Source organism: Syngnathus scovelli, chromosome 19, assembly GCF_024217435.2.
Source record: "Syngnathus scovelli strain Florida chromosome 19, RoL_Ssco_1.2, whole genome shotgun sequence".
Taxonomy (NCBI): Eukaryota; Metazoa; Chordata; class Actinopteri; order Syngnathiformes; family Syngnathidae; genus Syngnathus; species Syngnathus scovelli.
Window position 1 is genome coordinate 6,370,443 of NC_090865.1, and position 24,537 is coordinate 6,394,979.

Below are 24,537 nucleotides of genomic sequence, written 5' to 3' on the forward strand. Positions count from 1 at the left end.
TCCTGAAAGTTAGCGCGTGTTCATTTACGCTCCACTAGAGGGCAGGAGAGATCCATGACACTCCCAGCAGGAGCAACACAATGAACTTAAAAAGTCACTAAGTAAAAGAAAGGGGCATCTTTTCAGCTCCTTGGCCAGGAAGGAGTGACTTCAACTTCCACAAAGAATTTTACAGTCTTCATTTGGGAGGGGTGTGCGGAGTTAACGCTTAACTTTGCCTGTCTTGACGCACCGTGCACACTTTGCACGTGGCACACACACACACACCCCCGTCCTCCTCAGAGGGCCCCCATGGATGTCTCTCTGGTGGCCGCTCTGTGCGGGGCTCTGGTGTTGGCCTGGCGGTTGCCCCCAGGTCGGCCGCTCGCCCTCTCGCTGGCGGCGAAGGAGCCCCGCGTAGAGCCCCACGATTACATGATGTCCATCTACAAGACCTTCTCCACGGCTGAGAAGTTGGGACTCAACGCTAGCTTCTTCAAGTCCTCCAAAGCAGCCGACACCATCGCCAGTTTTGTGGACCACGGACAAGGTACTTACCAAATTTCTTCAACTGTGTTTTATGTGGCAGTTTTTGTGAAGTTTGTGTCTTTTTTGTGGATACTATTATTTATTATTACTTTGGGTATGAAGATATGTTTTTCATGTTTTGTGAACTTTTCACTGTATTTCACATATTTTATTATTTTTGGTGGTGATGTTATACTATATGTGGAATTTTTTTTAATCGGTTTTCAATTTTTGGTAGCCTACTTCTGAACTTGTAGCCTACATCTGAACTTACATTGATTTTTCTTTGTCTTGGTCAGATGAAGTCCCGCTCTCTCCTCTCAGGAGGCAACGTTATCTCTTTGACGTCTCCACCCTCTCAGAAAAGGCTGAGGTCTTGGGAGCCGAGCTGAGGCTTTACACCAAATTGTCAGGCAACTTGGACCTGTCAGAGTCGGTGGAGCTTCGTCTCCTCTCGTGCCGGGACCGGCAGCCCCTGGCCTCCAAAACCCTGGTGCTGCAGGAATGCTCAAGACCCAGATGGGAGGTCCTGGATGTTTGGGAGCCGTTCAAAGAATGGAAACGACAAGAGGAGCGAGACGGCAAGCACTTCTGCTTGGAGCTTACAGCCGAGTCGGACAACTCCGAAACGGAGCTGGATCTGACCCTGCTGGGGCTGCACCGGCATGGTGCCAGGCCCCGGCAGAAGAAGGCCATCCTGGTGGTCTTCACTAGATCCAAGCGGCGGCAGACACTCTTCGCCGAGAGGCGGGAGGGCCGAACCAAAGGTCGCGGCCCGGGGTTGAAACCCGGCCGCAGCAGGCGGACGGCAGTGGCGCCCAAGAGCCGCCACGGGAAACGGCACGGCAGGCGCTCCAAGTCCAGGTGCAGTAAGAAACCCCTACGGGTAAACTTTCGCGAGTTGGGCTGGGACGATTGGATTATTGCCCCGCTGGACTACGAGGCCTTCCACTGCGAGGGCGTGTGCGACTTCCCGCTGCGTTCGCACTTGGAGCCCACCAACCACGCCATCATCCAGACCTTGATGAACTCCATGAACCCGGGACAAATGCCACCCAGTTGCTGTGCCCCGGCCAAGCTCAGCCCCATCAGCATCCTCTACATCGACTCTGGCAACAACGTGGTCTACAAGCAATACGAGGACATGGTGGTTGAGGCATGCGGGTGCAGGTAAGACTTCGGAGCACGGACCTTCAGCAGCTTCGAATCCTGAAAGGTTCCAAGAGACTTAATGTGTAGTGCATGCTTATGTTCCTGCGTTGTTCTTCATCAGTATGTCCATCAAGAAAACTTTCCTGTTGCTTTCAAGCTTCCAAACTGACTCAACCAAAACACAGATTTGTAGAAACAAAAACAAGCAGAGAGAAAATGTCAATCATTCATTTCAAGTTGTTAAACATTAAATGGGGTCAAATTGGTTGTGAAGATAACAGGTGTGTTTAAATGGTTTATTTTTCATCCATCTTGTTCAATAAAACCCTTAAAATGATCATTTTGAGGCAAGCCCAAAAATTAAATTTCAAGGTTCTTGTTCTTAGCATAAATCCATTATGCAAGTTGTTTATCATGTTTAAAAAAAGCACTTAAAAAAACAATTTACATTTCATACACTTTATATGAATAATTTCATTTCATGCTGAACTATTTAAAGACAAAAATATTAAATGTACTCCACTTCATTTTATTATAATTACATTAATCAAAGAAAATGATGTTCTAGAATCAACTAGTTTTTAAGTCCAATGTGATGTCAGAATATTTCAACACGTGCCCTCACATTTTGCCGTACCGTATGTAAATATTTGACGCGCAAATGATAATTTAAGCTTTGTTTGAGTAAGTTATTGCAAATGCATGCTGGATGTTTTGTTGTCACACAAATACTGTCATATGTTGCCACGTCGGTCTGAAAATTGTAATTTTAGGCTCAAGCGTTATACATCATGCTTTTATATTTACAGAATATTGTACAATATTGATTTTTTTTTTACAGTTTTAAAATTGTGCAACTGAATCATATGTTCATATGAAATGTAACACAAAACATCTAGAGTAAAAATCAAATGACGTGAAAACATGTTTCAATGTTACATTTTTCCTAACTTTCATAAAAACAACAAGGGGCTTCGAGATAGACCCCTGAGGGACCTCTAATGAGTCCCGCACTATAGTCCAGTACCCAAAACTGGTCTGCATGGACAGAACTCCTTCTGTGTTGTGTCAAAAAGGGCTGCAGGGTCAAAAGTGGGTCAGCAGGCAAGCGGTCCCAGTGCCACCTTCCCTGGGTGGCCTCGGTGTGTGTGTGCGTCTGTGCGTTGGCTAATACTGGACAAACAAATTGGTGTACAGATGCAACGGTTGACCCCTCTTTAGTCTACACTGGAACAATGGTGGAGGAGGATACCGACATCAGATTAAGACCGGCTTCTCCAGGCGGGGTTCAAAGTTCAAGTGGTCTATTGTCTGTGTTTCATTGGGCGAGGGAGGGAGGACACTAAAGAACCCCCATAAGACTGGAATGGAATGCCCAATGACAAGGTGAGATATAAAAAAAATAAAAGGGGGTGACAAAAGAGCGGAATGCGACGTCTCCATAGCGGCCCCCGCGGGGGCGTTGCCGCTCTGGGGAAGATTTGCGGTGAGATGGAGCGACGCACAAAGACGCGCGGGATGGGGCTGTTGCTATCAGCCTGGAAGCAACCTAAAAGGCTTGCACATGTGGACAAAGACGAGGCAGGAGAAAGAATTTCAGAGAGGAAGAGATGCTGCAGCAGCTTGAGAAAGACACCCCAAATGGGCTCAGCACTCAGAAAATTTGGTTTTTCCACAGTTGTCAGGGGAAACTAAAAAAAAAACATCTTGACATCTGCAGCAGTATCTTGAGGACAATGAAGAAGAACAAAAATGTATATAAAACTTGAGAAAGATACGGTATTTGGGTGTGAAATGGATAACAAGGGGCTCCGGAATGGAACCCTGAGGGACGTCTTATGTGTTTACTGTACTAAAAAGATGTGTGTATGTGTTGACTGGCCAAGTTACTCTGTTCTTCTTTTTGTTTCTTTTACTGTCACATAGGGAGGAGGAGGAAGTGGAGGACGACGACACATGTTTGCAATAGTAACTCACAGCTGGCTCTCATGAATGCACTTGACATCCGTTCTTACGTGCAAAGATACTTTTTGTGTGTGTCTGTGGGCGTGTGTTTAGTAAGTAAAACCAGAGCAAGTGTATTTTAGATATTTTGGATGTAAGCACCGTTGGTTTAGGGTGAGAGCGTTGGTTCCGAGTGTTGCTTTACAATCCGTCTACACTCGGAAACACAAACCAGATGAGACCCCAATTAAAAGCGTCTGGCAAGAGATCGTCAATTAAAGTCCAAAAAGTCCTTATTGATTTTGAAGGCGTTTTGCCATCGGAGGGAAACCCAAAACGCGATACGACGCCCGCAAGAGGCTGGACGGGAAATGTGAGGTGACGCCAAAGTGGAAGTGTTGACGGGGGAAGAAGAGGGGGGTGGGCAGCGGGTGGCGCCTGGGGGCTCTCAGGGGGGCACGGTAACAATGTTTTCCGAATAGCCCCCGCTGATGTTAAACGCACAAGCACAAATTAAAGATTCAAAGTACGAGGTTTTTGTACACGATCATTTTTGGCGGTGTTCCTCAAGACTGTATCTCGGAACCCTTGTAGTTTTCTCCCTCTCCCTTCCTCAAAGCCTCAGTAAATCCTGGATGCCCCTCTTTGACCTTTAGGTGTTGATTGCTCTGCAATCTCTAAGTCTTTCCCGCTCGCCAGGGGTCAGAGGTCAATGAAGCGGCGGCGCCTAATGGCAGCAAGTAGCGTCAATCACCTTAAATGGCAAAAGACGACACACATATACACACAATTACCCACACACATAGTCAAAGAATGTCGGGAATCCGCTATGGGTTAAGCCACTGACACCGAACGCGCACACACACACACACACACACACACACACACACACACACACACACACACACACACACACACACACACACACACACACACACACACACACAGACACACACAGACACACATTGAAATGCTCAAACGTTGACAGCCGCACCACAAAACTCACTCCAAACACACACACACACACACACACACACACACACACACACACACACACACACACACAAACTTGTTAGTCTTATTTTTTTTAATATATTCTATCTATTTTAAATCTTTGTTTTAAATTACAAGCCTTTTAATTGATTTGAATTTGTTTTCAAGTTCCACGATGACTCAACTGAAGCAGAACTGCTGTTGTGATTGCATCCTAAAAATGGTTTCATAACAAATTGGAGTGTGCGTGCGTGACACCAAAATAGCAGCAGCCAAGTAAACGTCATTTTTTTCTAAATCGAAATATCTGGGCCAAGGACCACCGACACCGCCTGACTGACTTTTGAATCATACATGTTACGAGGCAAGGTGTAGAAATAAAAACTATATAATGTATCTCACACTTTTATGCTGGACTATGGCAGGAACAACCTGTCAATCAAATCCGCGGCTGCTGTACGGCAGCCAAAAGTGAAAGAACACCAAGGCCTTCACATTTTTTTTGGGACATTTTACATTATCCGCTCATATTTTCCACATGTGCCTAATGCGGCGTGTGGGAAACATTTCCCGCACACGTTGCTTACATCGGCGTGGAATCAGAGTCACATTCGGGGGGCTGCCATTGATTGGATGAGCCGGTTTCAAAGTCAAAGTCAAAGTCAAAGTCTCCTTTATTGTCAATTCCTCCGCATGTCAAGACACACAAAGAGATCGAAATTACGAAAATAAAACAAGAAGATGAACAATAAGAGTGATAGCCGCTCCCGATGCACAGCAGAGTCCGAAAAGATGACAGTCAACCAGGCCACTGTGAACACGAGCACACAGCAGGCACGCACTGTCCGATTTGTGGATCCTATCAGGCGAACGCAACCCATCTTGCCGTCCCGCGAACGAACGTACGCCAGGAGAATGGAAGGCACGGCTGGGCAAGCTGGGTTGGCCGCAAGCCTGGCCCGACGTCTCCGCGCTGGCCCCTCTTCCGCTGCCTCGCAGACCCGCTGCCGACGCATCCCAACAATGCTCCAGGACGGAGCAGTCCGAGCTCACGACGCAGTCCAACCGGGGGAGGAAGAGCAGGCCAGTCCGGCGTCACTCCATGACGAAGCAGTCCGAGCGCCCTTAATCTCTCCGCACCAAAGTCCAGAACGCCATAAAACCCACTTCCGCCGATGTTGAGCAGAACATGCCCGCCGCACTAGTAGCACGACGTATCACATGAGACGAACACACAAAACTGTCGAACCAACACTCAGTAAACACTCACAAAACACCGAACGGGACAGAGAGTGGCCGCTGCGTGTGCACGCGCCGCCATCTTGAACCGTTTGTTCATTTCTTAAAAATAATTTCTCTTCCTTTATTATTATTATTACAAAAATATATAAGGAGTATATTTGGAGTGCATTGTAAAACAAAAAGGTCACTAAAGGGCAACAAAAGCGATTATACTGCCCTCTAGTGGCTAGTGTCTTATTAGGTTGTTAACCTTTCAACAGATTATTTTCTTTCGTTCCATTTCAAAATTAAAACAAATTTTACAGCCCGGGCTGACTGGTTGGCGTTTGAGCCATCACGGTGGCACAGTGAAGCAGTGGGCAGACGACCAGTTCACGCACAGTCGCGGGAATTAAAAGGGTGGGGGCACATTCTTCGCCGCTCGGCTCATTCCCTGGCAAACGGTGAGTCTAAATTTCACAGTGGCATATTTTTGATGTAGCAGGGAGCTATTTTGCGCAACTTGCTAATGTCCGGCAGTATAAATCATCGTCATGCTGCAGTTTCAAGCCTTAAAAGCGCAAAAGTTGTATTTGAAGGCCCAAAACTGGGAGCATGAGCGGAGGACTGCCTGATATGACCCGAAAGCAAAACTATATTTTTTTCTCATCAACATTAGAGCGCCTTACCTGCCAAATGATGCCACCTTGAGGTTGTTTTATTCCCAACTGGTTCTTGGGTTTAGGAAAGCTGAAGGGAATTGTAAATAGTTCCAAATAGAGGTCAGTGTTAGGACAAAATATGAAGACTTTTGCAGGAAAGCAAAACATTGCCACAAATTTTGACTAGAACAGGTGAAAGTCATTTGGGGTAACTGAGAGGCACCTAAAATGGCGGCAGGCGTGTCCTTGTTGAGTTAGCATGCGAGCGGTCCATTCGGAACACACCATTATAAGAGGGTGTGCTAACATTATTTTTCTTAATTCTCAAAAACATTGAAAGAATGAGTGGTCCACCTTATAAATCACATTAATGGAGGAAAAGGTTTTGCTAAAACCTAACATATGTACATGGGTGTGTAGAGTTTTAATATATCCACCGTACTTTTTTTTTTTATGTGTGTTCATCAGGTATGGTCGCATCAAGGCCTCGGCGGCAAGTTCAAGAGTTGAACCCTCAAGGCTCCCCCGAAGGCCCCTAATCCTTTTGTGTGTAACTGATTTCATGAACAAAGTGAAAACACCAGCTTGATCTTTTAATCCCTCCAGCGCTAGCAGCTACTTGAAGAGCCCTTCTCGGTCATGTCCCCCCCAAACCCCCCACACGCGCGCTCTTCTTTGAGATGATCAGTCACCATAAATGCATGCCAGGCCTCCATTTTGTATCTTTAAACATTTGTGCTTATCAGGCAACGGAATCAAACAAACCGCTGGAGGAGGATTGGTAATAGATCATGCCACATATGACTCCGTGGAATCCGTGAGTGTGTGTTGCGGCATGTGAAAGAGATTGAGTTTCATAAGGAGATCTGCTGGTTAATACATGGTGTTTATCTCCACACACACACACACACACACACACACACAGACACACACACACAGTTGTCGACAACATTTGACACTGGTTTATGGGCTTCTTTTATCTTTGCCTACTTTTCCCATTACTTTTTCCTCCTTTTCATCTGTTCCAATCACCCCATACTCCCCTACACACACACACACACACACACACACAATGTCCTCATATTCTCAAATGCCTTGTAATTTTTTTAAAATAACAAACAGGAAGTTCTGTGATTAACTCTTAACGCATCACCGCGCCACTTCACAAACTGAACCGTCTTCTCGACCAGCAGCTGTTTGGTGGATAGTGAATAAAAAAAGAAGCTTTAAAATGTTTACTGACACTCCCAGTAAACATAGTTTACAGTACAACGTAAATAAAGTCGGCAATCAATGTGCCAAATACTGTGACTTGAATCAAAGCGAATACTTCCTTGTTTGTAATTGATGAATAGACTTTTTACATGACTGGAATGATTTTGTTTGGACTTCTCATATAAATTCTTAGTGGGGAAAGGCCTGAACTGTCCGAGGAAGCCATTTGATATCCGAGCTTGGAGGCCCACCTAGTGGTGACATCCCACCTTTTTATTTCCAACAAACTATTTGTTCGACTGTACAAATCAAGCGGATGAATTGGACTCAGTTTTTTAAGAGTTTCTTTTTAGGGGAGGAATGAAAAACGTTGTGCGGTCAACATATTGAATTTATCCTGCAAATTAGATTTTGAAAAAATGTCCTGGGTAGCGTTGAAGATGTGCAGACTGCATGACTGTGGGCATGTACGATCTGTTTTGCGTCTGCCTTGATAACGGCAACAATGTCTGTCGAGGCCTGGAAGGCTTCAACGGCTGCTCCATGCCACTGGGGGACTTCCAAACAATACATTGGGACCATCTTCTATTTTTTTTTTAATCTCGACACGACACTGACGGGTTCACCGCAAAATGCGAAAACAGATCACGTTTCTCAAATGGAACAAAACAAAAGAAACACGTGGGAATAAAAGAATGTTTCTGAGAAACAGGGCTCTTTTTGGACCGCAGGTGTCAAGATTTTTTTTAATTCAATATTTGAATGGGGGTGGAGTTAAAAAGCGCTTATATATCGCCGATTAAATCGGCCAGCCGATTAATCGTTGGATTCCTGCAAGAGGCGCAACAATAAAAAGTCAGAAATAAAGCTTCGCCATGGCCTGCAGGAACTTCTTCTTGCGTTTCTGCGCCGCCAGCTGCAGAACTTCCTCAGGGTTGCTCGTGTTCAGCTCGGCCTGACCGATGGCTTTAATCTGGAACGGAGGACGTTTCATTAGGAACGCCAGTGTATTTACGCAGCTTGATTCAAATGTAATGTTGCACAATTCAAATATTTATTCATAAAAAAATCTCAGTTGGACACCAGATGTCACAATAGTCCTATATATGGGGAATTACAAATATTAAGCGGATATAAAAAGTTACACACCCCTGTTGAAAAGCTTACCGCTATTTGTCTCTTTTCCCCTTCACCTCGCTTGTGGTGGATATCTGCTCACAGTCAAGGTTACACAAAAGAAAACAAAATTATGTGAATTTCAAGCTGACTGAGTAGGATACGTGTGAGGTATTCCAAGATGGTGACGTCCCAGATGTAGTCGTAGAAGGAGTCCATGGCGTCGTGGCTGCGTTGGGGGACACAAACAAGGTGACGGTGGAATTGCGGTGGAGGTTGCGCAGAAGGAGGCCTACCTGTTCTGCTCTTGGAGGGCTTTGAACGCCGTCATGTAGTCCACCTCTCTCAGGAACTGGCACAGGACCGCCACCTGTGTGTGGCAGTTCATCATGGAGCAACACTTGATCATCCTCTTCAGAACCTGCGCAAAGCATTCAACATCAGTGAGGAGGGCTCAAGGAAAACGCGCGATCGGGGCAGCCACCTGGTCCGTGTAGACGTCAGGCGGCACGGCCTTGGTGAAGAAATCCGACGCCACGCCGCCGGCCTGGAGGTACAAGTTGAGGGCGGCTGAGTACTGATTGGTTGCTGCGGGGCCAAGGCGACATGAGAGTTAGCGTTGCCAATTGTCAACATCGTGGAAGCCGTCGCATTACCAAAGTAGATGTCGGCCTGCGTGATGATCCACGACTGGTTGTTGGGGTTCAGCGTGAGGGCGTAGGTCACCAGTTCCTTCACCGTCACGGCCACCGCCTCCACGTCCACCGCTTGGATGCTACACGCGCAAACGGGTTAAGTGTGACACACAGACGGTCCAACAAGAGCGTCTGGTGTGTTACTTGGGCAGAGACGCCGGCCAGATGGAGAGGTGCTCGGCCGTCACTTCGTTGACAATGTCGTCCTGCGCGCGGGGGGGGGGGAAATAAAGCCTAAAATCAATATTTTTACAGGTCAGCATTTGGAAGAAAAGGCGCTGCGGCTCACCCGAACGATGCTGTGCAGCCTGACGAAGAGCGAGATCAAGGTGGTCAGCACCAACGGCTCCTGACGCACAAACGTAAACGTCAGCAACGCCACGTCGCCAGCGACATGTTTTTGTTCAGGGATACACTCACGCGGATCTTCTTGACGAAGGTTACCAATTTACTCCTGGAAGGACAGAGAAGAAGGTGAGCTGTCCGCCGCGTTGTCACGGCAACGTTTTCAATGCATCGTGATGAGGTCACCTGTGCAGGATGCCCATGGAGGAGTCCCGCTGCTTAATGAGCGCCACACGTCCATCGTTGCTCCTCTTGTGCTGGACGGAGACGCTGCAGATCTGCACGACCACGTCCCAGAGCTCTTTGGCCGTGCGTCGGCTCTCTTTGGGGCCCGGCAGCTCCTTGCACGTGGACGCCAAGAGTTGGCCAAGCTGATCCCAGAAAAAAAACAAAAAAAACACAGAAAGTAAATAGACAAGTCAAGGACACTAGGACAATTCCAATGCAAGACTAGGACAGCTCAGGATCACCTTGATGTAAGGATTGTTGGCGACAGCCGAGGGCGGCACCTGCAGCGTCAAGTAGTCGTTCTCCCTCCAATTCAACATGAAGGCCACGCACTCCTCGCCGACCACCTGCCGCAAAGGGAGATCTGCGCACACACAGCCCAAAAAATAAATTGCTGTTTCAGCGTCACCATCCTGATTGGCGCACGGCGTCAAAACTCGCCTCGTATGCGCATCTCCAGGTATCCGCGCACTCGGCTGACGAGGTCAGGGGGCGGCCTCTCCTTGCCGCCGTCGGCCGCCGCCGTCTCGTGGGCTCGCACCTCCATCAGGAGCAGCTCGTTGAGCATCACCTGGCGCAGACGCGGCGAGAACTCCGTCACCAGCTCCAGGCAGGCCGAGAACAGCTGCCGCGCGTGCGCGTAGTCCTGAAAGAGAACGGCGAGGCGATGATGTCACGCCATGATGTCACACACCGCACCGTGGGACAATGATGCCATTGCGAAGGAAAACAATGACCTCATCCTTACCCTAATGGCTACACAGTGGAGGCCTTTCGCCATGAGGATGTAGACCAGGTCTTTGGTCAGGTTGTCTTTGATGGCCAGGATCACGTTGATGTAGTCCGGAGGAATTTCCCACTTCAAAAACACAAGTTAGTTTTTTTTCCCCCAACATCCTCGAAGGCAGCACGAGTCAGTGGACAGCGTCTACCTTGCTGTTGACCCTCCAGAAGGGTTTGTCGGCCGTGTCGTGCAGCTCGTTGAGGATCTGCCTTATCCTCCGCGGGTCCAAGGAGAGGATGAGCTGCTGCTCCAGCTGGCCGACGCTGACGCTAGCCGACGCTGAAGGCAAGAAGGTGGCCGTCAGCGGTTCCCCCGGCCAGTTCCCACCTGGCGAGGGCACGCGGGCGCTCACCCGGGATGTCGTAGAAGGAGGGCAGCGGCTTGGCACTGAGGTTGACGGCGGCCGAGCGCTTCCTCATCTGCTCAACCAGCAGCTTCCTCTCCTCCTCCTTCAGCAGCTCGGTGAAGAGCTTGTGAGAGGACACCACGAAGACCAGGGAGAGCTCCTCGAGGCTTTCGCAGAGGGTGCTGCCAGTCGAACGGGGCAAAAAAGCTAACACCGAGTCGGAGTACGCATAATGACGCTCTTTTGCGCCACTCACCGCATGAAGGTGGCCATGTTCCTTCTGGATGCTTCACTCGAACGCTCTTTCTCCAAGGACCGCGTGCACACCTGCAAGATAACAGCTCACATGTTTGTTTTTAATATTTTCATTTCAAAATAAACATAATGTCGGTCACCTCCAAAATAAAGTCCACCAGGCGCTTGCTGGGCTTCATGAGCAGCTGCTGGAAGCGCACGCCAAGCACTTCTCCCTCCAGAGCGTCGCGCACGGCGTTGCACAAGCACAGCTGGCGACACACCTCATCCAGGCCCGGCTCCCTGTGGCAAACAGCGTCGCAGACATGATGGCTACCCATGGGAAGACTCGCTTGACAAACGCCGGGATGTGCTCTCTCACCCTTGCTGGGCCTTATACAAGACCTCCCGGAGAACGGAGCGTCGAAAGTGCTTGGGCAAAGCGCGGCTTACGTTGTCTTTGACAAATGCTTCCACCACAGCCTGGGTCACACACATCGTTGAAAAAAACTGCCCCGTGACATCCACTCTATCATCTCTGCGCTCACCTGGTAGCTGCGGGCACCGAGCAGTTCGTTGATCTGGTCGTAGTGGGTGGTCTGAGAGTCGCACGAGTCGCAGTCGCCGGTCAGAGCTTTGCAGGCGTTCCAGTAGCCGGCCAGGCGCTCCTCGTCCAGATGGACGTGCACGGTGGAGTCCAGCTGAGAAGGCAAAGATGGGACACGAGACACACTGACACGGCGTCCTGAGCTTGGAGTTGTACCTTCTTCAAGAGTTCCTTGGTCTGCCTGAAGTGGTCTCTGGCTTTCTCAAAGGCTGGCTGGTCCGTGCATCCTTGCTGGAAGAAAATGGCCCCCAAGTCGTAGTGAACCTAAAAGAGAGGACGGTTAAAGTTGGGACGGCCGACCACGGGTGCGCGCGTTTGAGCCCACCTGGCAGTGCAGCTCGTTGGCGCTGATGCGGAGGCCTGCCGTGGACGACTCGGTCTCGCCGTTGGCAGCGGCCGTGTCGGCGGCCAGCAGGTCCAGAGTTCTCATGGTGTGCACGTAAAAGTCCTTCTTCAGATGCAGCGTCCCCGCCAGGACACTGATGGAATCGCTGGCCTGTTCCTTCAACTGGATGCACAAAATGCCACGTGATCACTTTTGCTGTTTTTTTTTAAAAGTCCTGCGAGATTTCTGAGCTGGACATTTACGCACCACACTGAGGATGTTGTCGGTCATCTCTTTTTCCTGCTGTACAACACTCAACCTGCAGAAAACGGCAAATTAAAGTCTGCGTGCAATCTAGTTGCTAGCCAAATGCAACCGCGAGAAAACTTGCATGTTCATCTGGTGTGGGCCCGGTTTGTTCTGTTTCTCCGGAAAGCTGCTCAGCACAATGGTTCTGATGGCCCTGTGAAACGGGGGGAGTTCTTCATCCTGGTTTTCCTTCAGTGTGTGATTTTATTTGGGTTTTTTTTGTTTGCTCTTACCACCGGTTGTAGATGAGGACGGCCATTGCGGTGGTGGGTGGCAGCGTGGAGAGATCCAGATCCACGTGTTTCACGCCTGCCGGCACTTTGCTCACGCACAGTAGCTCGTTCAGCAGCATGTTCAACACGGGGATGGTCAAGCTGACATGGAGACAATGGTGGCTTTTTAATCTTCATGCATAGCCTTGTTTTTGTTATACTGCCCTCAGGTGGCCAGACAGCAAAATGTGTAATGAAATTAAACAATAAATATGGCACAAATTGTAAAAAAACAACAAATTGTTACGTTTTTGGACGCACCCTTTCTCCAGAGCATCCAGATCCCACTTCATGTACGCCGCCACTTTGAGCGCCAGAAGCTTCAAGGTACGGTTCTTGCGGTTGTCAGCAGGAGGCTGTACCTGGTTCTGCTCATTCAAAGACGGCTTTGACGCCTGCTCCAGGAACTGGATGATGAGCTGCACCCCCGTCGGGTCTGCAAAGGTATCATCATCATTGCCGTGTTAAGACGTCGCCTCAGCCGGAGATTGTTGTGGCCCTGAGCTCTCACCAGGATTGGACTTCTGCAGATGTTTCTCGAGAAGGGATGCATCCAGGAGGAATTCGAACCAGGAAGTCTGGAGCGGCGTGCTGGGCCGGCTGCTCGTCACAGCGGCCACCCGGTCAGCCGCTTCTGCGCTCATCCTACACTGGAAAACATATCACCAAAAACTGAATAATGAAACAGATAAAAAGGTTTTGCCATCACTAACACTACCTCAATTTCAGCCGAGGACAACCCTGAATGTTAAAGACTAAAAAGTTTGGAGCTGTTTTAAGGTGTCCAAACATGGCTCTAATAATAGCATATTTATGTGCAAAATTGTGTATTTCTCGTAGAAATCTGTTCCTGAAAAAATCGTAGACAACGGTATGATTCATAAGGTTGGCTAGTTTGACCTTTAGTGCCCTGCAGCCAAAGCTGGCAGGGTTGTGTCATAAATCCGATGTGTACATGTCTGTACGCCGCAGCCGCTGATGTAAATCAAGCGCACCCATTTGTACTCTGTTATGTTTCACTTACGGTTCATTTTCTCGCTAACAGACAAACTTTAAAGCCTCGCACGATAACTGGAAAGTGAATTATCTTACCTTATTGCGTTAAAAAGTAATTACAACAACATAGAAGGTGTAAATAAGCTCAAAGGGAACCTAAATGTTGGGAGAGCGACATGGGTACTGTTTCTCACGTAATTGCGTCCGAGCGTCGCCATTGCGCAGCTTCGATTTCCGCATCCGGTTCGCCTTCAGAAAGGAGAGCACTGCGCCGTAGTTTGCGCATATTTATAGCGCGTCAAAACGAAATTAAAATATTTTGACTGTTTACATATTCACATATGTAAATGAGAATATTTACCATATATAAACTCAATACCTTGAATCTTTAACATCGTTGGTAGTATAATAAAACAAAAAGGTCACACTAGGTCATACAAAAGTTTATTTGGACAAAAGGTTGAAAGGACAAAAACGTAAATAATAGTTCAATGAAAGCTAACGTCGAGGTGGGACGGACAACTCAGCATATAAGGCATCAAAACCGATAGACGCATAAAGGCAAAATATCATTACCAGTCCCCAAAACACACATTTCACTTTATTGAGGCACTGTTAACGCAACAATATGTAGAATTGGCCCTTTAGCAAAAAATGCAGCAAAAATCATCATGTTCAAATTATGTGAAAACAAGTGTATTTGATTACGTAACTTGGCAACCGTCCTTATCTACGACTGATGTGGAGACAATATTGGCATCCCATTGAGATTCAGCAGACAAAAACAGTAAATGCACATTTTTATAAATTACAGTATAAAGACTACAGTGTCCCGCACACCCTTCCAAAAAAAAGGTGTACTTTTTCTGACTGGCCATTATTCATACATTTGTTGTTTTTGTTTCAGGAGCATATACATAGTTATATCTAACAGTATGGCCAGTCAAAGAGTATTTTTTAAGGACAAACTGCATTATGGCATGTTTCAATACGTAAAGATTAACTTTACTGGAGAACCATTTGAACATAAGATGCAGCCGTGCTGCTCGAGTGACGCCAAAGTGCATACTAGTACACGGATCTCACGAATATCATTAAGACGCTCAAGTTGTGTCGTTTTCTGTTAATACTGGAAGGATATGACTGCGTTGACTCTGTAGACATGATAGGAGCGGTTCCAGAAGACGCGGGTGAAGTAGTTGGTATACGGCGAGCGGTTGCTCTTGATCTCCTGGCAGAAGCGGCGGTGTCTGGAGAAGGTATACGTCTCACCGTTGTCCTGAACCACCTGCAGGGAAAGGATCGGAGGGGGCAGAGATCGCACCGGAGTCGAAAGCCAAGTGTGGGCGCAAGACTCACGTGTCCGTTGGCGGCGTCCAGTAGGTCCTTGATGCGGCAGCCCTGGTCCAGAGTGAAATCGTTGCATAGGGACTCTTCCACGATCACGTAGTTTGCCTTGCGGGAGGTCAGAATCTTGTAGACCTCCTCAGCGGAGCGCATGGAGTATACCTGGTAGTTCTGAAATGCATTGATGAAAAAGAGAAATTAAACTTTTTCTGCCAGTTTTTGCTTCAATTCTTTGCACATCTTGGCCACGTGGGGGCAGTATAACAGACACAATATCGTAATGTGGACATGGTCACCGCTCTTCAGTAAGCTGCAGAAATATTAGTCATTTTCTGTAGTTGATAAAGAATATATGTGTGAATACAGTATTACTTGTCTATATCTGAAAATTAGTAGACCAAAAAATATTTGGGGATTATGATTAGTCCTTACATCATCACTTTATTAAGGTAAATGAAATTCAGACCACTGTCCTTCAAGTATAATTGTGACTCACGTCTTCACTCCTCCTCAGCATGTCCACATCAGAGTACAGTGGCAAGCTGGTGACGGCGGCGCCGGAGTCCGACTTGATGGCGCCCAGGAGCTGAGGGCTGCCCGCGAACACGGCCGCCGCTGGAAGGTGAGTTCTACAAGGAGGGGAGACCGTGACCATGTTGTGGAAACGCTCACGAGACCCAAGACTCACTGGATCCAGCCGATCAACTCGGCAGCGTCAGGGTCGTAGAACTCCTGAAGCTCCGACAGGTCGGCCAGCACGCGGGGGCAGTACTGCGGAGGACAATGAAGACAATTATTGTTAATATTCTCATTAATATTTGCATCAAAGTCTCACCTCTCGCCACAGGCTGAAGCAGATGATTGTCGGAACGGCGATGCTCAGGATTAATGACTACAAGTATGCAACAAAAAAATTGCATTATCATCATCATAATTGTTTCATTCTTATTATTTTATTCCAGTCTTAAAAAATACCCATTTTATATTCAAATTGCTATGTCAAAAAAATCTATTTAATCATTTTTAATATAATGACCTTAATCATTTTTGTGATAGCCTGAAGGCCTCTCACCAGTACAAGAGGGTGGACTGACTTGAGCCTGAGCCACCTGAAGACGGTCATCCACAGATCCGGCGAGCACACGCCAAACGCCGCAAACACGCACATGTACGGTGTCCAGAAGTACTTCATCCTTTGCGGGGAAGAAAAGACGTTTGCACTAGCGAGTGCACATCTAACAACCCGCAACCTGTGTTTTCATCCTACCCGTCAAATAGCAGTGTCAGGCCACCGAAGGTGAGCGTGTGAAAGACGTGGTAGGCCACCTCGGGACGCTCGCCCACATATCCGTCTTGCGGCTGTCGCTCGACGTTCCGTGTCGGTTGTCCGCTGAATCTGGCATAGACGGCCTGCAGCGTCGACACCCCACAGACGGCGAGCACCAACAGGTAGAAAGGCAGAACTGACGTCTGAGTGAGGCGCAGGAACAAATCTTGACCGGGAGACTGGAGACTTTCTTGGCACACCAGAAAGTTGCTCACAAAGTCGCTGCAAAACACCCAATGCAAGCATTATTTTTTTTTTTTTATTTCCCTATATTTCTCCTCAGCATTATACCTCCAACTGGTCAAAAAGTCCCCTAAACAATCTGTGCTACTTACTTTGTCGTATTGAGCCCAAACTTCACCTCCAGGAATTTCAAGACAAATTCACCTTCACCTACAGGCACGACTTTCTGCAAGTTAAGAAAGTACACATGTATTTTTTTTTAAGTAGCACAACAGAAAACACTAATAACAATCGGATAATAAACCGATCATGAGCAAAACAATCGACGCACTTTGACTAAATAGTTGAAGGTGATGGCGGTGGTGAAGACCAGGTGGAAATGAAGGAATAGCTTCATCATTCTGGCCACCAGAGGGCCCTTCTTCATCTTTTGCTAGAAACGACAAAGTTGTTACATCACGTTGTCAGACGAATAACGGGGGTGGTTCTGAAGGGGCACAGCGACGCTACCTGGAGGAACCTCGCCAGCCCGCAGCCAATCAGGAGGCTGAGCAGCGGCGAAGTCAGCAGCGCCGCGTTGTTAAAATGGAGGAAGAAGGCCAGCAGCAAGGAGCTGACGTACAACTTGTGGATGTCGGACAGCTGCACAAGGAAGTGGTTTAGAAAGGTCGAGCAAGCGGAAGAAAGCGGCGTCGTACCTTACGAGGCGACACCAGGTCCAACGAGTCCAGTACGAAAAGGCAGAAGGCTTGCACAAAGAGCACGTAGTGGCTGTGCTCCCACACCAGCAGTAAGGTGAAAGTGGTGGCACTCACAGTCAGGTAGCACAAATGCTGGAAGCAAGTTGTGCCTTTTACTTGGGGAACGTACTCAAAGTTGAACAAATGTGGAATTCAAGCAAAATATTGTTCTCACCTCAGCTGCCAAGCCAATGTAGTTACACAGAAAGCCGGTGAGCGCCGCCACCTGGCAGGCGTAGCAAGGCAGGGCCCAATTCTCTCGTAGAGGAACCGCCTGCTCCACTTTGGTGGCGTCAGGTCTGGGACGGGTACGGGAAGATCAACGACCGAGAACGTCTCTGACCGATGCCATCCGTGCGGAACCAACCTGCTGATGACGTACCAGGCTACTGTCAGCATGCCAGCCAACCAGGTGCCGCTCATCAGCCAGCTGCAGGCGAACAGCGCAGTGGCGTAGACTGCCTGGAGTGCCAACACCGTGCCCACGTAGAAGTAGATGGGTTCCACGATGTCCTGCCAGGGCCGGAATCGTCACGTTCGACCTAACCACAAATTTAAATCCACACCTTCTCTATAAAATGTCCTCTTTAAAGCTGACCTGGCTGCCAGAGACTCTGTAAATGTAGCTGGTGATGACTTCGGGATACAGAGACAGGCGCTCCACAGCGTTGATGGTTTGTCCCGCCAGAGTCCCGTCGTCTTTCGTCAGCTCGTGGAATGCTGTCACATGCACACACGTGTGACTTGTTGGTTTCCCAATAAGAGCGAGGGAGAGAAAAGACGCACCTCTATCGAAAGACGTCGCCGCCACCATACGTTTGTAGTAGTAATAGTAGATTGCGCTGCCACCTTGGAACGTCAGCTCCCGCTCCACTTCCTGAGACAGGAAAACACCTCACGTAAACAAGACTCTGGTAGCATATGCAAGCGCAAAAGTAAATTCAAGTTGTTGGAACATACCTGCCTCATGGAGAACCAGAACTTCCTTTCGTGAAATGCAGAGAGGTAGGCGGCGTACAGCGTGCCGCACGCCACCGCCGCCAAGCTTCCGAACAGGAGCCTCAGTACACGCTGAACAGCGCTCACTGCAGAGACAATGTGTCATCAACATGGGGGTATATTTTAGTAAAATCACATCTCATATGTTTGCTTTGTTGTGCTAACATTGTTTCCATAAATACCAATAATTAACACTACAAGACAATTTTTGATACAAAAGAAATGGACTCACACGCAGGACGTTTGGCTGCTTTGACTGTTGACTCTTGTTTGTTTGAATCGTCCATTTTCTCCTCACTGTGTTTTTCCTGCTCGTCTTTGGGCTTCTCTTCAGCCTCATCATCTTCGACTTTATCAGGTGGAGGAAAAACACTTGTGGGCCGATGCTAAAAACAGTAAACAATGTCATGCTGAGTTAGCTTCGAGCTACACTTACCGACACGTCGAGGTTCTTCCTCCTCTTCTTTGGCCACCTCGAAACGATCCGACGTTCGACGTTGCAACTCGGTCATGGCAAGGAGAAATAACTATTTTTTCCAAGGACCTAAAATATTATCTGGTGTTCTGCAAAGGCGACATGCTAACGAGCCAGCCAGTTAGCAGGTGGCTAGCTGACATCGGTCAACACGAAACGACAGGAAAAACGCCAGACTCTCGAAAATATTGTTAATTTTTAAACGGACAATTTTATTTTATTTTTTTACTAATAATAACAGTGTCAGTTTCACAAAACAATTTATGCGACGATTTACACCAAGAAATAGGACAGTCAGCTGGCCTCATCCCGGAAGTTTTGGGCCGCCGGCAATTAATCTGGGCATGCGCAAATGGGCGGATTTGGTCACTTGTGTATACGGGTCTGCACGTAAAAACCGGCGGCGAAGGTACGCATCGGTTTTACGCATGCGCAAACCGATTAAGCAAATTATTAAAATACATAACGATTAACACTCATTAGTCGTTTTTGAAAATGTTTATCGGCGCGTAATTCTATGATTGCGGTACTAGTTTAGCAATGTTAATAGTGGTTATAGTAACATTATTTAGCATTGGGTTGTTCATTTTACTTATTTTGCTATTCTACATAAAAAGCCTAAAATATTACTGCGTGTAGCACAATCATTAAATGGACATAATCAAAATCCTGCAGTTTAGTTTACCTGCGTGAAGCTGGCCCCCCAGCCCAGGCAAAATTTAAGGAAAATAGTCTGTTTCGTTTGTGCTGGTTTGTGCAGCAAAAATTTTCGTTTGTGTTGCTATGGTTTTTTAGTTATGAAAGATTATTTTATAGGTCATCCAGAGTGCTCAGGATGCTTCCGGTGTCCAGCTTGATGACGATGTCTTCCGAGACGCCGGCCAGCCGGAACACGCATTCGTACTCCCGCTCCGCGGCGGGCGTCACCTCCACTTTCAGGTGGGCCGAGGTCTGGAAGGTTCCGTCGTGGTTGGGGAGGGTCTCCCCCATCTCCACGTCCTTGTGGATCTCCTCGCCGTTCTTCCTCCAAAAGAGGGTCGATGTCTTGGGGTAGAAACCCGTGGCGTGGCAGGTGACCGGAGAGCAAGGTGTCTTCTGCAGGAGAAACACCTTGGGAATCTCTGCACGCAGGTTCATAGATGGAGGGAAACGCGTAAGAAGAGCACGAAAGATGAAGATAATGGGAAGGAAGGAAAGACAGAAAGTGTGTGTGTGTGAGGTTGAGAGAAGGTGTAAGAAGACAACGTACCGGTTTTCGTCAGGTAGTCCCTTCCGTTGCTCACATGCTTCTTCAACTCAAAAGGACACACCTCAGTGAGGATATTCTTCCTGACTTCATTCAACCCGTCTATTTGGTCCAATTTCAATTTGGTGACGAAAGCTTGTGGATTTGCTGCGATCCATGTCATCGTCTTCGCCTCAAATGATAGGAAGTCTTCTCCGTCGTAACGGACGTGCTGCCAACCATCAACCTCAGCCGTCTCATCGTCCCATTCACAGCCTCTCATCACCTGAATCATGTGAACACCTGAAAGAATCGCATACAAGATTCAGTGACGGTAATCGGAGAGGAGCCACCAATGACACGTCTGTTTATTCGTCATGAAGTGGACCAGCACATGAAATGAATTTTACGAGCTGACGAAAACAAACCTCCAGTTTGGTTGAAGCGCTTTTTAGCGGTTTCAATGTTGACTTTCATGACCTGCTCATTCCCAATATTGAACTCCGTCTCTCTCTTCCAGAAGTCCGGATCATCTTCTGTGATTTTGTTCACCCAGTCATGTATTGCTTTCGTTTCCCTATGGTAGCTGTCAAACTGCAGAATCTGAACGCCGTCAACATACGCCATCACCAAGTACTCTGGTAGCGTTGCAACTTGAGAGCCCATCTTGAAATAATTGAACGTGTGAATGACTGAAAGACATGACGCACATGATCTTGCTCTGTTTTTACATTGTGCAATTCATATTTTCAATGACTTTGTCTGCAGTTGGAACATTGCAGCACTTGACATGTTGGAGTTGATGTTTATCCAAGCGCATTCTTTCGCTCAAACCTGTCAGTGAATTAACAATTGTTTGTTTTCTGCTGGTTGTTGATAAATATGCAAGATTCCAGCGGGATGTCCCTCATCAGCAATTTAAATCCACTTATGAAAGAAATATAATTGCACAACTTTTTTTAACTATTCTCTTTAATTTGCCAAAAACAATTCCAATAACGTAATTGATCATATATTGTCTATTCAGGAGTGTTTTTCTCTGAAAGTGTCACGGTCGGGTGGAGCATGGAGCAGGACGACCAAGTGCAGCTTGGACCAGGGTTTATTGAAGTAACTCAAAATACAGACTCGGTAAACTGACATGACTTAAACAATAACTTCACTGACTGACCGGGACGTGGAACAAGACAGCAGGACATGACGGCACCAAGACAGGACGACACACCGAACGACAGGAACCAAAACCAGTGACCAAAACCAAACCCAATACCAATACCAATACCAATACCAATGATCCGACAGGGAGAGAGGGGCAGACAGGACTTTTATACAAGACAGGTAACGAGAGGCAGGTGGGAACAATCACACTGATCATGGGCACACAGGAGGGGAGGGGCGAGCACACAGACAGAAACCAAGACAACAGACACATAGTGGAGCAGTTGGGGGCGACGTGACAGAAAGATACAACTTGATTGCCGTTACCGTGAAATGTTCATCAGTAATGGCAAAGACTCTACTGTCGAACATTTCATTACTGTACACAAGCTTTTCCATAATTAATCAAATGCATATTCATGCAGGTTTACATCACCTTGATTTGTGTCACTTTTAAGTTTATGAACTAAGTATTCCAAAAGTTATGATAACAGCATTGTGTTCCCGTCTCACTATGAGGAAACGAGTGTTCAGGTGAAAGAATTTTCCGCTCATAAAATGTTGACGCAGCAGACATGTGAAGACAATTTCACAAACAAATAAAAAACGCATCAGTCCAAAATTAATAGTGTCAATCTCAAGGAAACGAGTTGTAAGCAAAGCACAATTTACCAGGCGTCACGCTGTATATTTGCACGGCCGCAACGAATAATCCAAGTAAATTCTTTCCAAGCATTGCTGCGTTTATTCACGATGTTTCCGTCGTTGAGCAAGGAAGACAAAGATGTGGAGCACGCCCGGAGCCCCGGACTGACCATCGGAAGAACCGGGAATATTCCCGAAGCGCCAGCCTTGGATTATTCTTCTGGACTGCCCGGATTGACCGGGAGGATCCTCAAGCGCTGGTTTCTCTCTTTAAATGATTCCGAGGGGGCGGCACGCCTGTCAGAGACAGGCCAGCCCACTCACGGAAAGAGCGTGTGAGGAGGGAAAGACCATTGGTTTACATCAATTGACACCCGCCCCAAGGGGTGCAGGAAGGGGTGTTCGTTATGTCGGGCGCGGAATTCGGTGCGGCTAGGCAGCGGTGCGAGTTTGGATAATGGACGTCGTACGTGTTCAAAAGAAGAGGCTAGGCCAGGGGTGGGCAAACTTTTTGACTTGCGGGCCGAATTGGGTTCTAAATTTTGACTGGGGGGCCGAACCAGGAGCAGATGGATGTAGTGTTTGTGTGAAGTAATATAAACGACCTGTAAAGGTCATTGCATAAAAGGTTTTGGCCTTTAGTAGGTAGTAAAGCATGGGTATTCAAATAAGTTTTTTGAAAACAAATGCATTTATTAACAGCATTAAAAAAAAAAAAACCATCCCTAAAAAACTGCTATCAGTGATTCTCATAAAATACGACACTGTTATTATGAAGAACAGTCTCCATCACTTCAGTGCCTGCAGGTCAGATTAATGAAAGATGTCTATCTTATGAGATCACATCAAACGGCAAACATTCTGACCAAATATATCATCTTGAAGAATCGGTGAAAGCATACATCTAAATAAAGTAATCAAAACGGCAACACGGTGAGGGGTATCTGAAAATCAGAGCAGAGTTTTAACTCACAAACACCTGGTAACAGAGGTGAGGAAACGGGAAACACTTCCTTAAAGTAAGCCTTAAGAACTTTACAGGTTAAGATTAGTCACAAATAGGTGGTGCATCAATGTCCTTGAGCATCCTGCATTGTTTTAAAATGAGAATGGTCGCTAGTTTCAATCCCTGCTATTTGTACGGATCATATTCAAAATGCATTTTTTTACAACAAACTTGAAAGCCTCCCCTTCATTTTCAGTGGGAACAGTGTTGTCTCCCTTTTTTTGCTAGTGTGTCATAGTCTGGAGTAAAATTTGTTGTGGCAATTCTTAGGAGAGATCCGAGGTGTTGGTCCGTTTACCTACATCTGTGACGGGTTGATGTTGATGTTCATGTGGCTGAACGTCACGTCGCGTACGTCGAGCCAAATTGGCCACTCTTTTTAAACACTCGGCACTCAGTGTCCACCTTGCTTTTCCTTGGGCGACTCATTTTAATGGAAGGATTCCAGAGGAAGGTTTGTGGGTGGCTTTAGCGTAAAACTGTATCCGAAAGCTCGGCGCGCAAATTACCAGAATGCTGTCGTCACAGCCCACGCTCTAAATTCGGCACTGATACAAATAGAGCGCGAGTGCGCCATTTCCGTATATTGAGTACGTACACGCACTTGTGAGTGTGCACCGAGCTTTCTGACACGGCTTCCGGTAGTAAATGCGCAGGCGAGTGGTTCCCCATCTACTGGGGAAACGCAGTCATTGCAGGCAAAATGACCGAGAGAAAAAAAAAAAAAAAAGTTTAATAATACAATTTATTTAGGGTTGGCGGGCCGGATTAAACGGTCCCGTGGGCCGGATGTGGCCCGCGGGCCGTAGTTTGCCCATACCTGATCTACGGTGTGGCGAAACTGGTTCTACTGGTAATTAGCCTCGCCGCCATATTGGATGTGGAAAAGCCGAGTGCCGGGTGAACTATTCAGTTTGTTTGAAGCGCTTTTAGTGTTGCTTTCATGACCTGCTCATTACTCGCACTAATGCCCCTCCTGTTTTCCCGGTGGTCCGTCTTATCAGTCGCGACGCAATAAAAAGATCCCCAAAATTAAGACTGAACGACTTTATTTGAAATCGCTTATCGCCTATTCTGTATGATGTTGGAAAGGCTTCACAAAAACTAACAATGTACGCCATTCCCCAAACAGCTATTGACTTTTTTTTACCACCGCTGGCCAGACGCTTAGTTTCAAATTAGTCTTTCATATTTTACTCAATTGAAACTGAAAGTATCTAGTGAGTGTGTCTGAGGAAAACCGCAGAGGAAAATGGTAAAAAGCCAGCCAGGCTTAGGAGCTGAGGGCACAACACGGGCTAATTCGTACGCTAATATCAGTCTCGGATGCTCTCCGAGCGAGCGATTCGCCTTGCATTTTAGAAGATAAATATACTGCATATCGTTTGAGTCGTGGAAAATAATATGGATAATGCAACATAAAACCTCATTCAAAGGCTACAGTAGCCTGCTAAACCATCTTAATGATGTGTTGGATGATG

At 47.2% G+C, this 24,537-nt stretch overlaps 4 protein-coding genes and 2 long non-coding RNA genes across 8 annotated transcripts; 3 read left to right on the forward strand and 3 right to left on the reverse strand.

Annotated features, from left to right (window-relative positions):
- The first annotated feature begins 254 nt into the window (after window positions 1-254).
- gdf6b (growth differentiation factor 6b) lies at window positions 255-2,582 on the forward strand. The gene is made up of 2 exons (XM_049751198.1): window positions 255-529; window positions 807-2,582. Exons 1-2 carry the CDS (start codon window positions 292-294, stop codon window positions 1,679-1,681), a joined length of 1,113 nt encoding a protein of 370 aa, XP_049607155.1. The 5' UTR covers window positions 255-291; the 3' UTR covers window positions 1,682-2,582.
- Window positions 2,583-6,071: 3,489 nt separating this feature from the next.
- On the forward strand, window positions 6,072-8,475 carry LOC137839716 (uncharacterized). Its single transcript, XR_011085828.1, has 2 exons — window positions 6,072-6,281; window positions 6,948-8,475. It is a non-coding gene; the product is annotated as an uncharacterized lncRNA (long non-coding RNA).
- ints8 (integrator complex subunit 8) lies at window positions 8,410-14,214 on the reverse strand. Of its 2 annotated transcripts, none has more exons than XM_049750902.1 (27): window positions 14,146-14,214; window positions 13,467-13,605; window positions 13,217-13,391; window positions 12,917-13,057; window positions 12,766-12,837; window positions 12,642-12,693; window positions 12,375-12,557; window positions 12,206-12,313; window positions 11,991-12,143; window positions 11,825-11,925; window positions 11,604-11,745; window positions 11,465-11,535; window positions 11,215-11,390; window positions 11,011-11,141; window positions 10,827-10,937; window positions 10,520-10,724; window positions 10,321-10,442; window positions 10,037-10,221; window positions 9,926-9,959; window positions 9,795-9,854; window positions 9,650-9,711; window positions 9,467-9,585; window positions 9,295-9,398; window positions 9,107-9,231; window positions 8,975-9,039; window positions 8,862-8,905; window positions 8,410-8,667 (listed from the first exon to the last, which is right to left on the reverse strand). In XM_049750902.1, exons 1-27 carry the CDS (start codon window positions 14,167-14,169, stop codon window positions 8,551-8,553), a joined length of 3,021 nt encoding a protein of 1,006 aa, XP_049606859.1. In that variant the 5' UTR covers window positions 14,170-14,214; the 3' UTR covers window positions 8,410-8,550. The 2 variants fall into 2 exon arrangements, with proteins under 2 accessions (XP_049606859.1, XP_049606860.1); XM_049750903.1 differs by having other exon boundaries at window positions 14,048-14,188.
- Window positions 14,215-14,373: 159 nt separating this feature from the next.
- LOC125986703 (probable C-mannosyltransferase DPY19L4) lies at window positions 14,374-19,366 on the reverse strand. 2 transcript variants are annotated; one of them, XM_049750522.2, is made up of 18 exons: window positions 18,984-19,366; window positions 18,780-18,896; window positions 18,509-18,633; window positions 18,335-18,425; window positions 18,147-18,268; window positions 17,916-18,061; window positions 17,724-17,847; window positions 17,507-17,641; window positions 17,319-17,450; window positions 17,140-17,241; window positions 16,961-17,034; window positions 16,566-16,847; window positions 16,335-16,491; window positions 16,134-16,190; window positions 15,987-16,069; window positions 15,795-15,927; window positions 15,311-15,469; window positions 14,374-15,239 (listed from the first exon to the last, which is right to left on the reverse strand). In XM_049750522.2, the coding sequence occupies exons 1-18, from the start codon at window positions 19,057-19,059 to the stop codon at window positions 15,075-15,077; spliced, it is 2,280 nt and encodes a 759-aa protein (XP_049606479.1). In that variant the 5' UTR covers window positions 19,060-19,366; the 3' UTR covers window positions 14,374-15,074. The 2 variants fall into 2 exon arrangements, with proteins under 2 accessions (XP_049606479.1, XP_049606480.1); XM_049750523.2 differs by having other exon boundaries at window positions 16,371-16,491; window positions 18,984-19,364.
- On the forward strand, window positions 18,412-19,948 carry LOC137839697 (uncharacterized). The gene is made up of 2 exons (XR_011085771.1): window positions 18,412-18,663; window positions 19,839-19,948. It is a non-coding gene; the product is annotated as an uncharacterized lncRNA (long non-coding RNA).
- LOC125986705 (H-2 class I histocompatibility antigen, K-B alpha chain-like) lies at window positions 19,678-22,305 on the reverse strand. Its single transcript, XM_049750529.2, has 4 exons — window positions 22,078-22,305; window positions 20,676-20,939; window positions 20,272-20,550; window positions 19,678-20,143 (listed from the first exon to the last, which is right to left on the reverse strand). Exons 1-4 carry the CDS (start codon window positions 22,139-22,141, stop codon window positions 19,833-19,835), a joined length of 918 nt encoding a protein of 305 aa, XP_049606486.1. The 5' UTR covers window positions 22,142-22,305; the 3' UTR covers window positions 19,678-19,832.
- Between the last annotated feature and the right edge of the window lie 2,232 nt (window positions 22,306-24,537).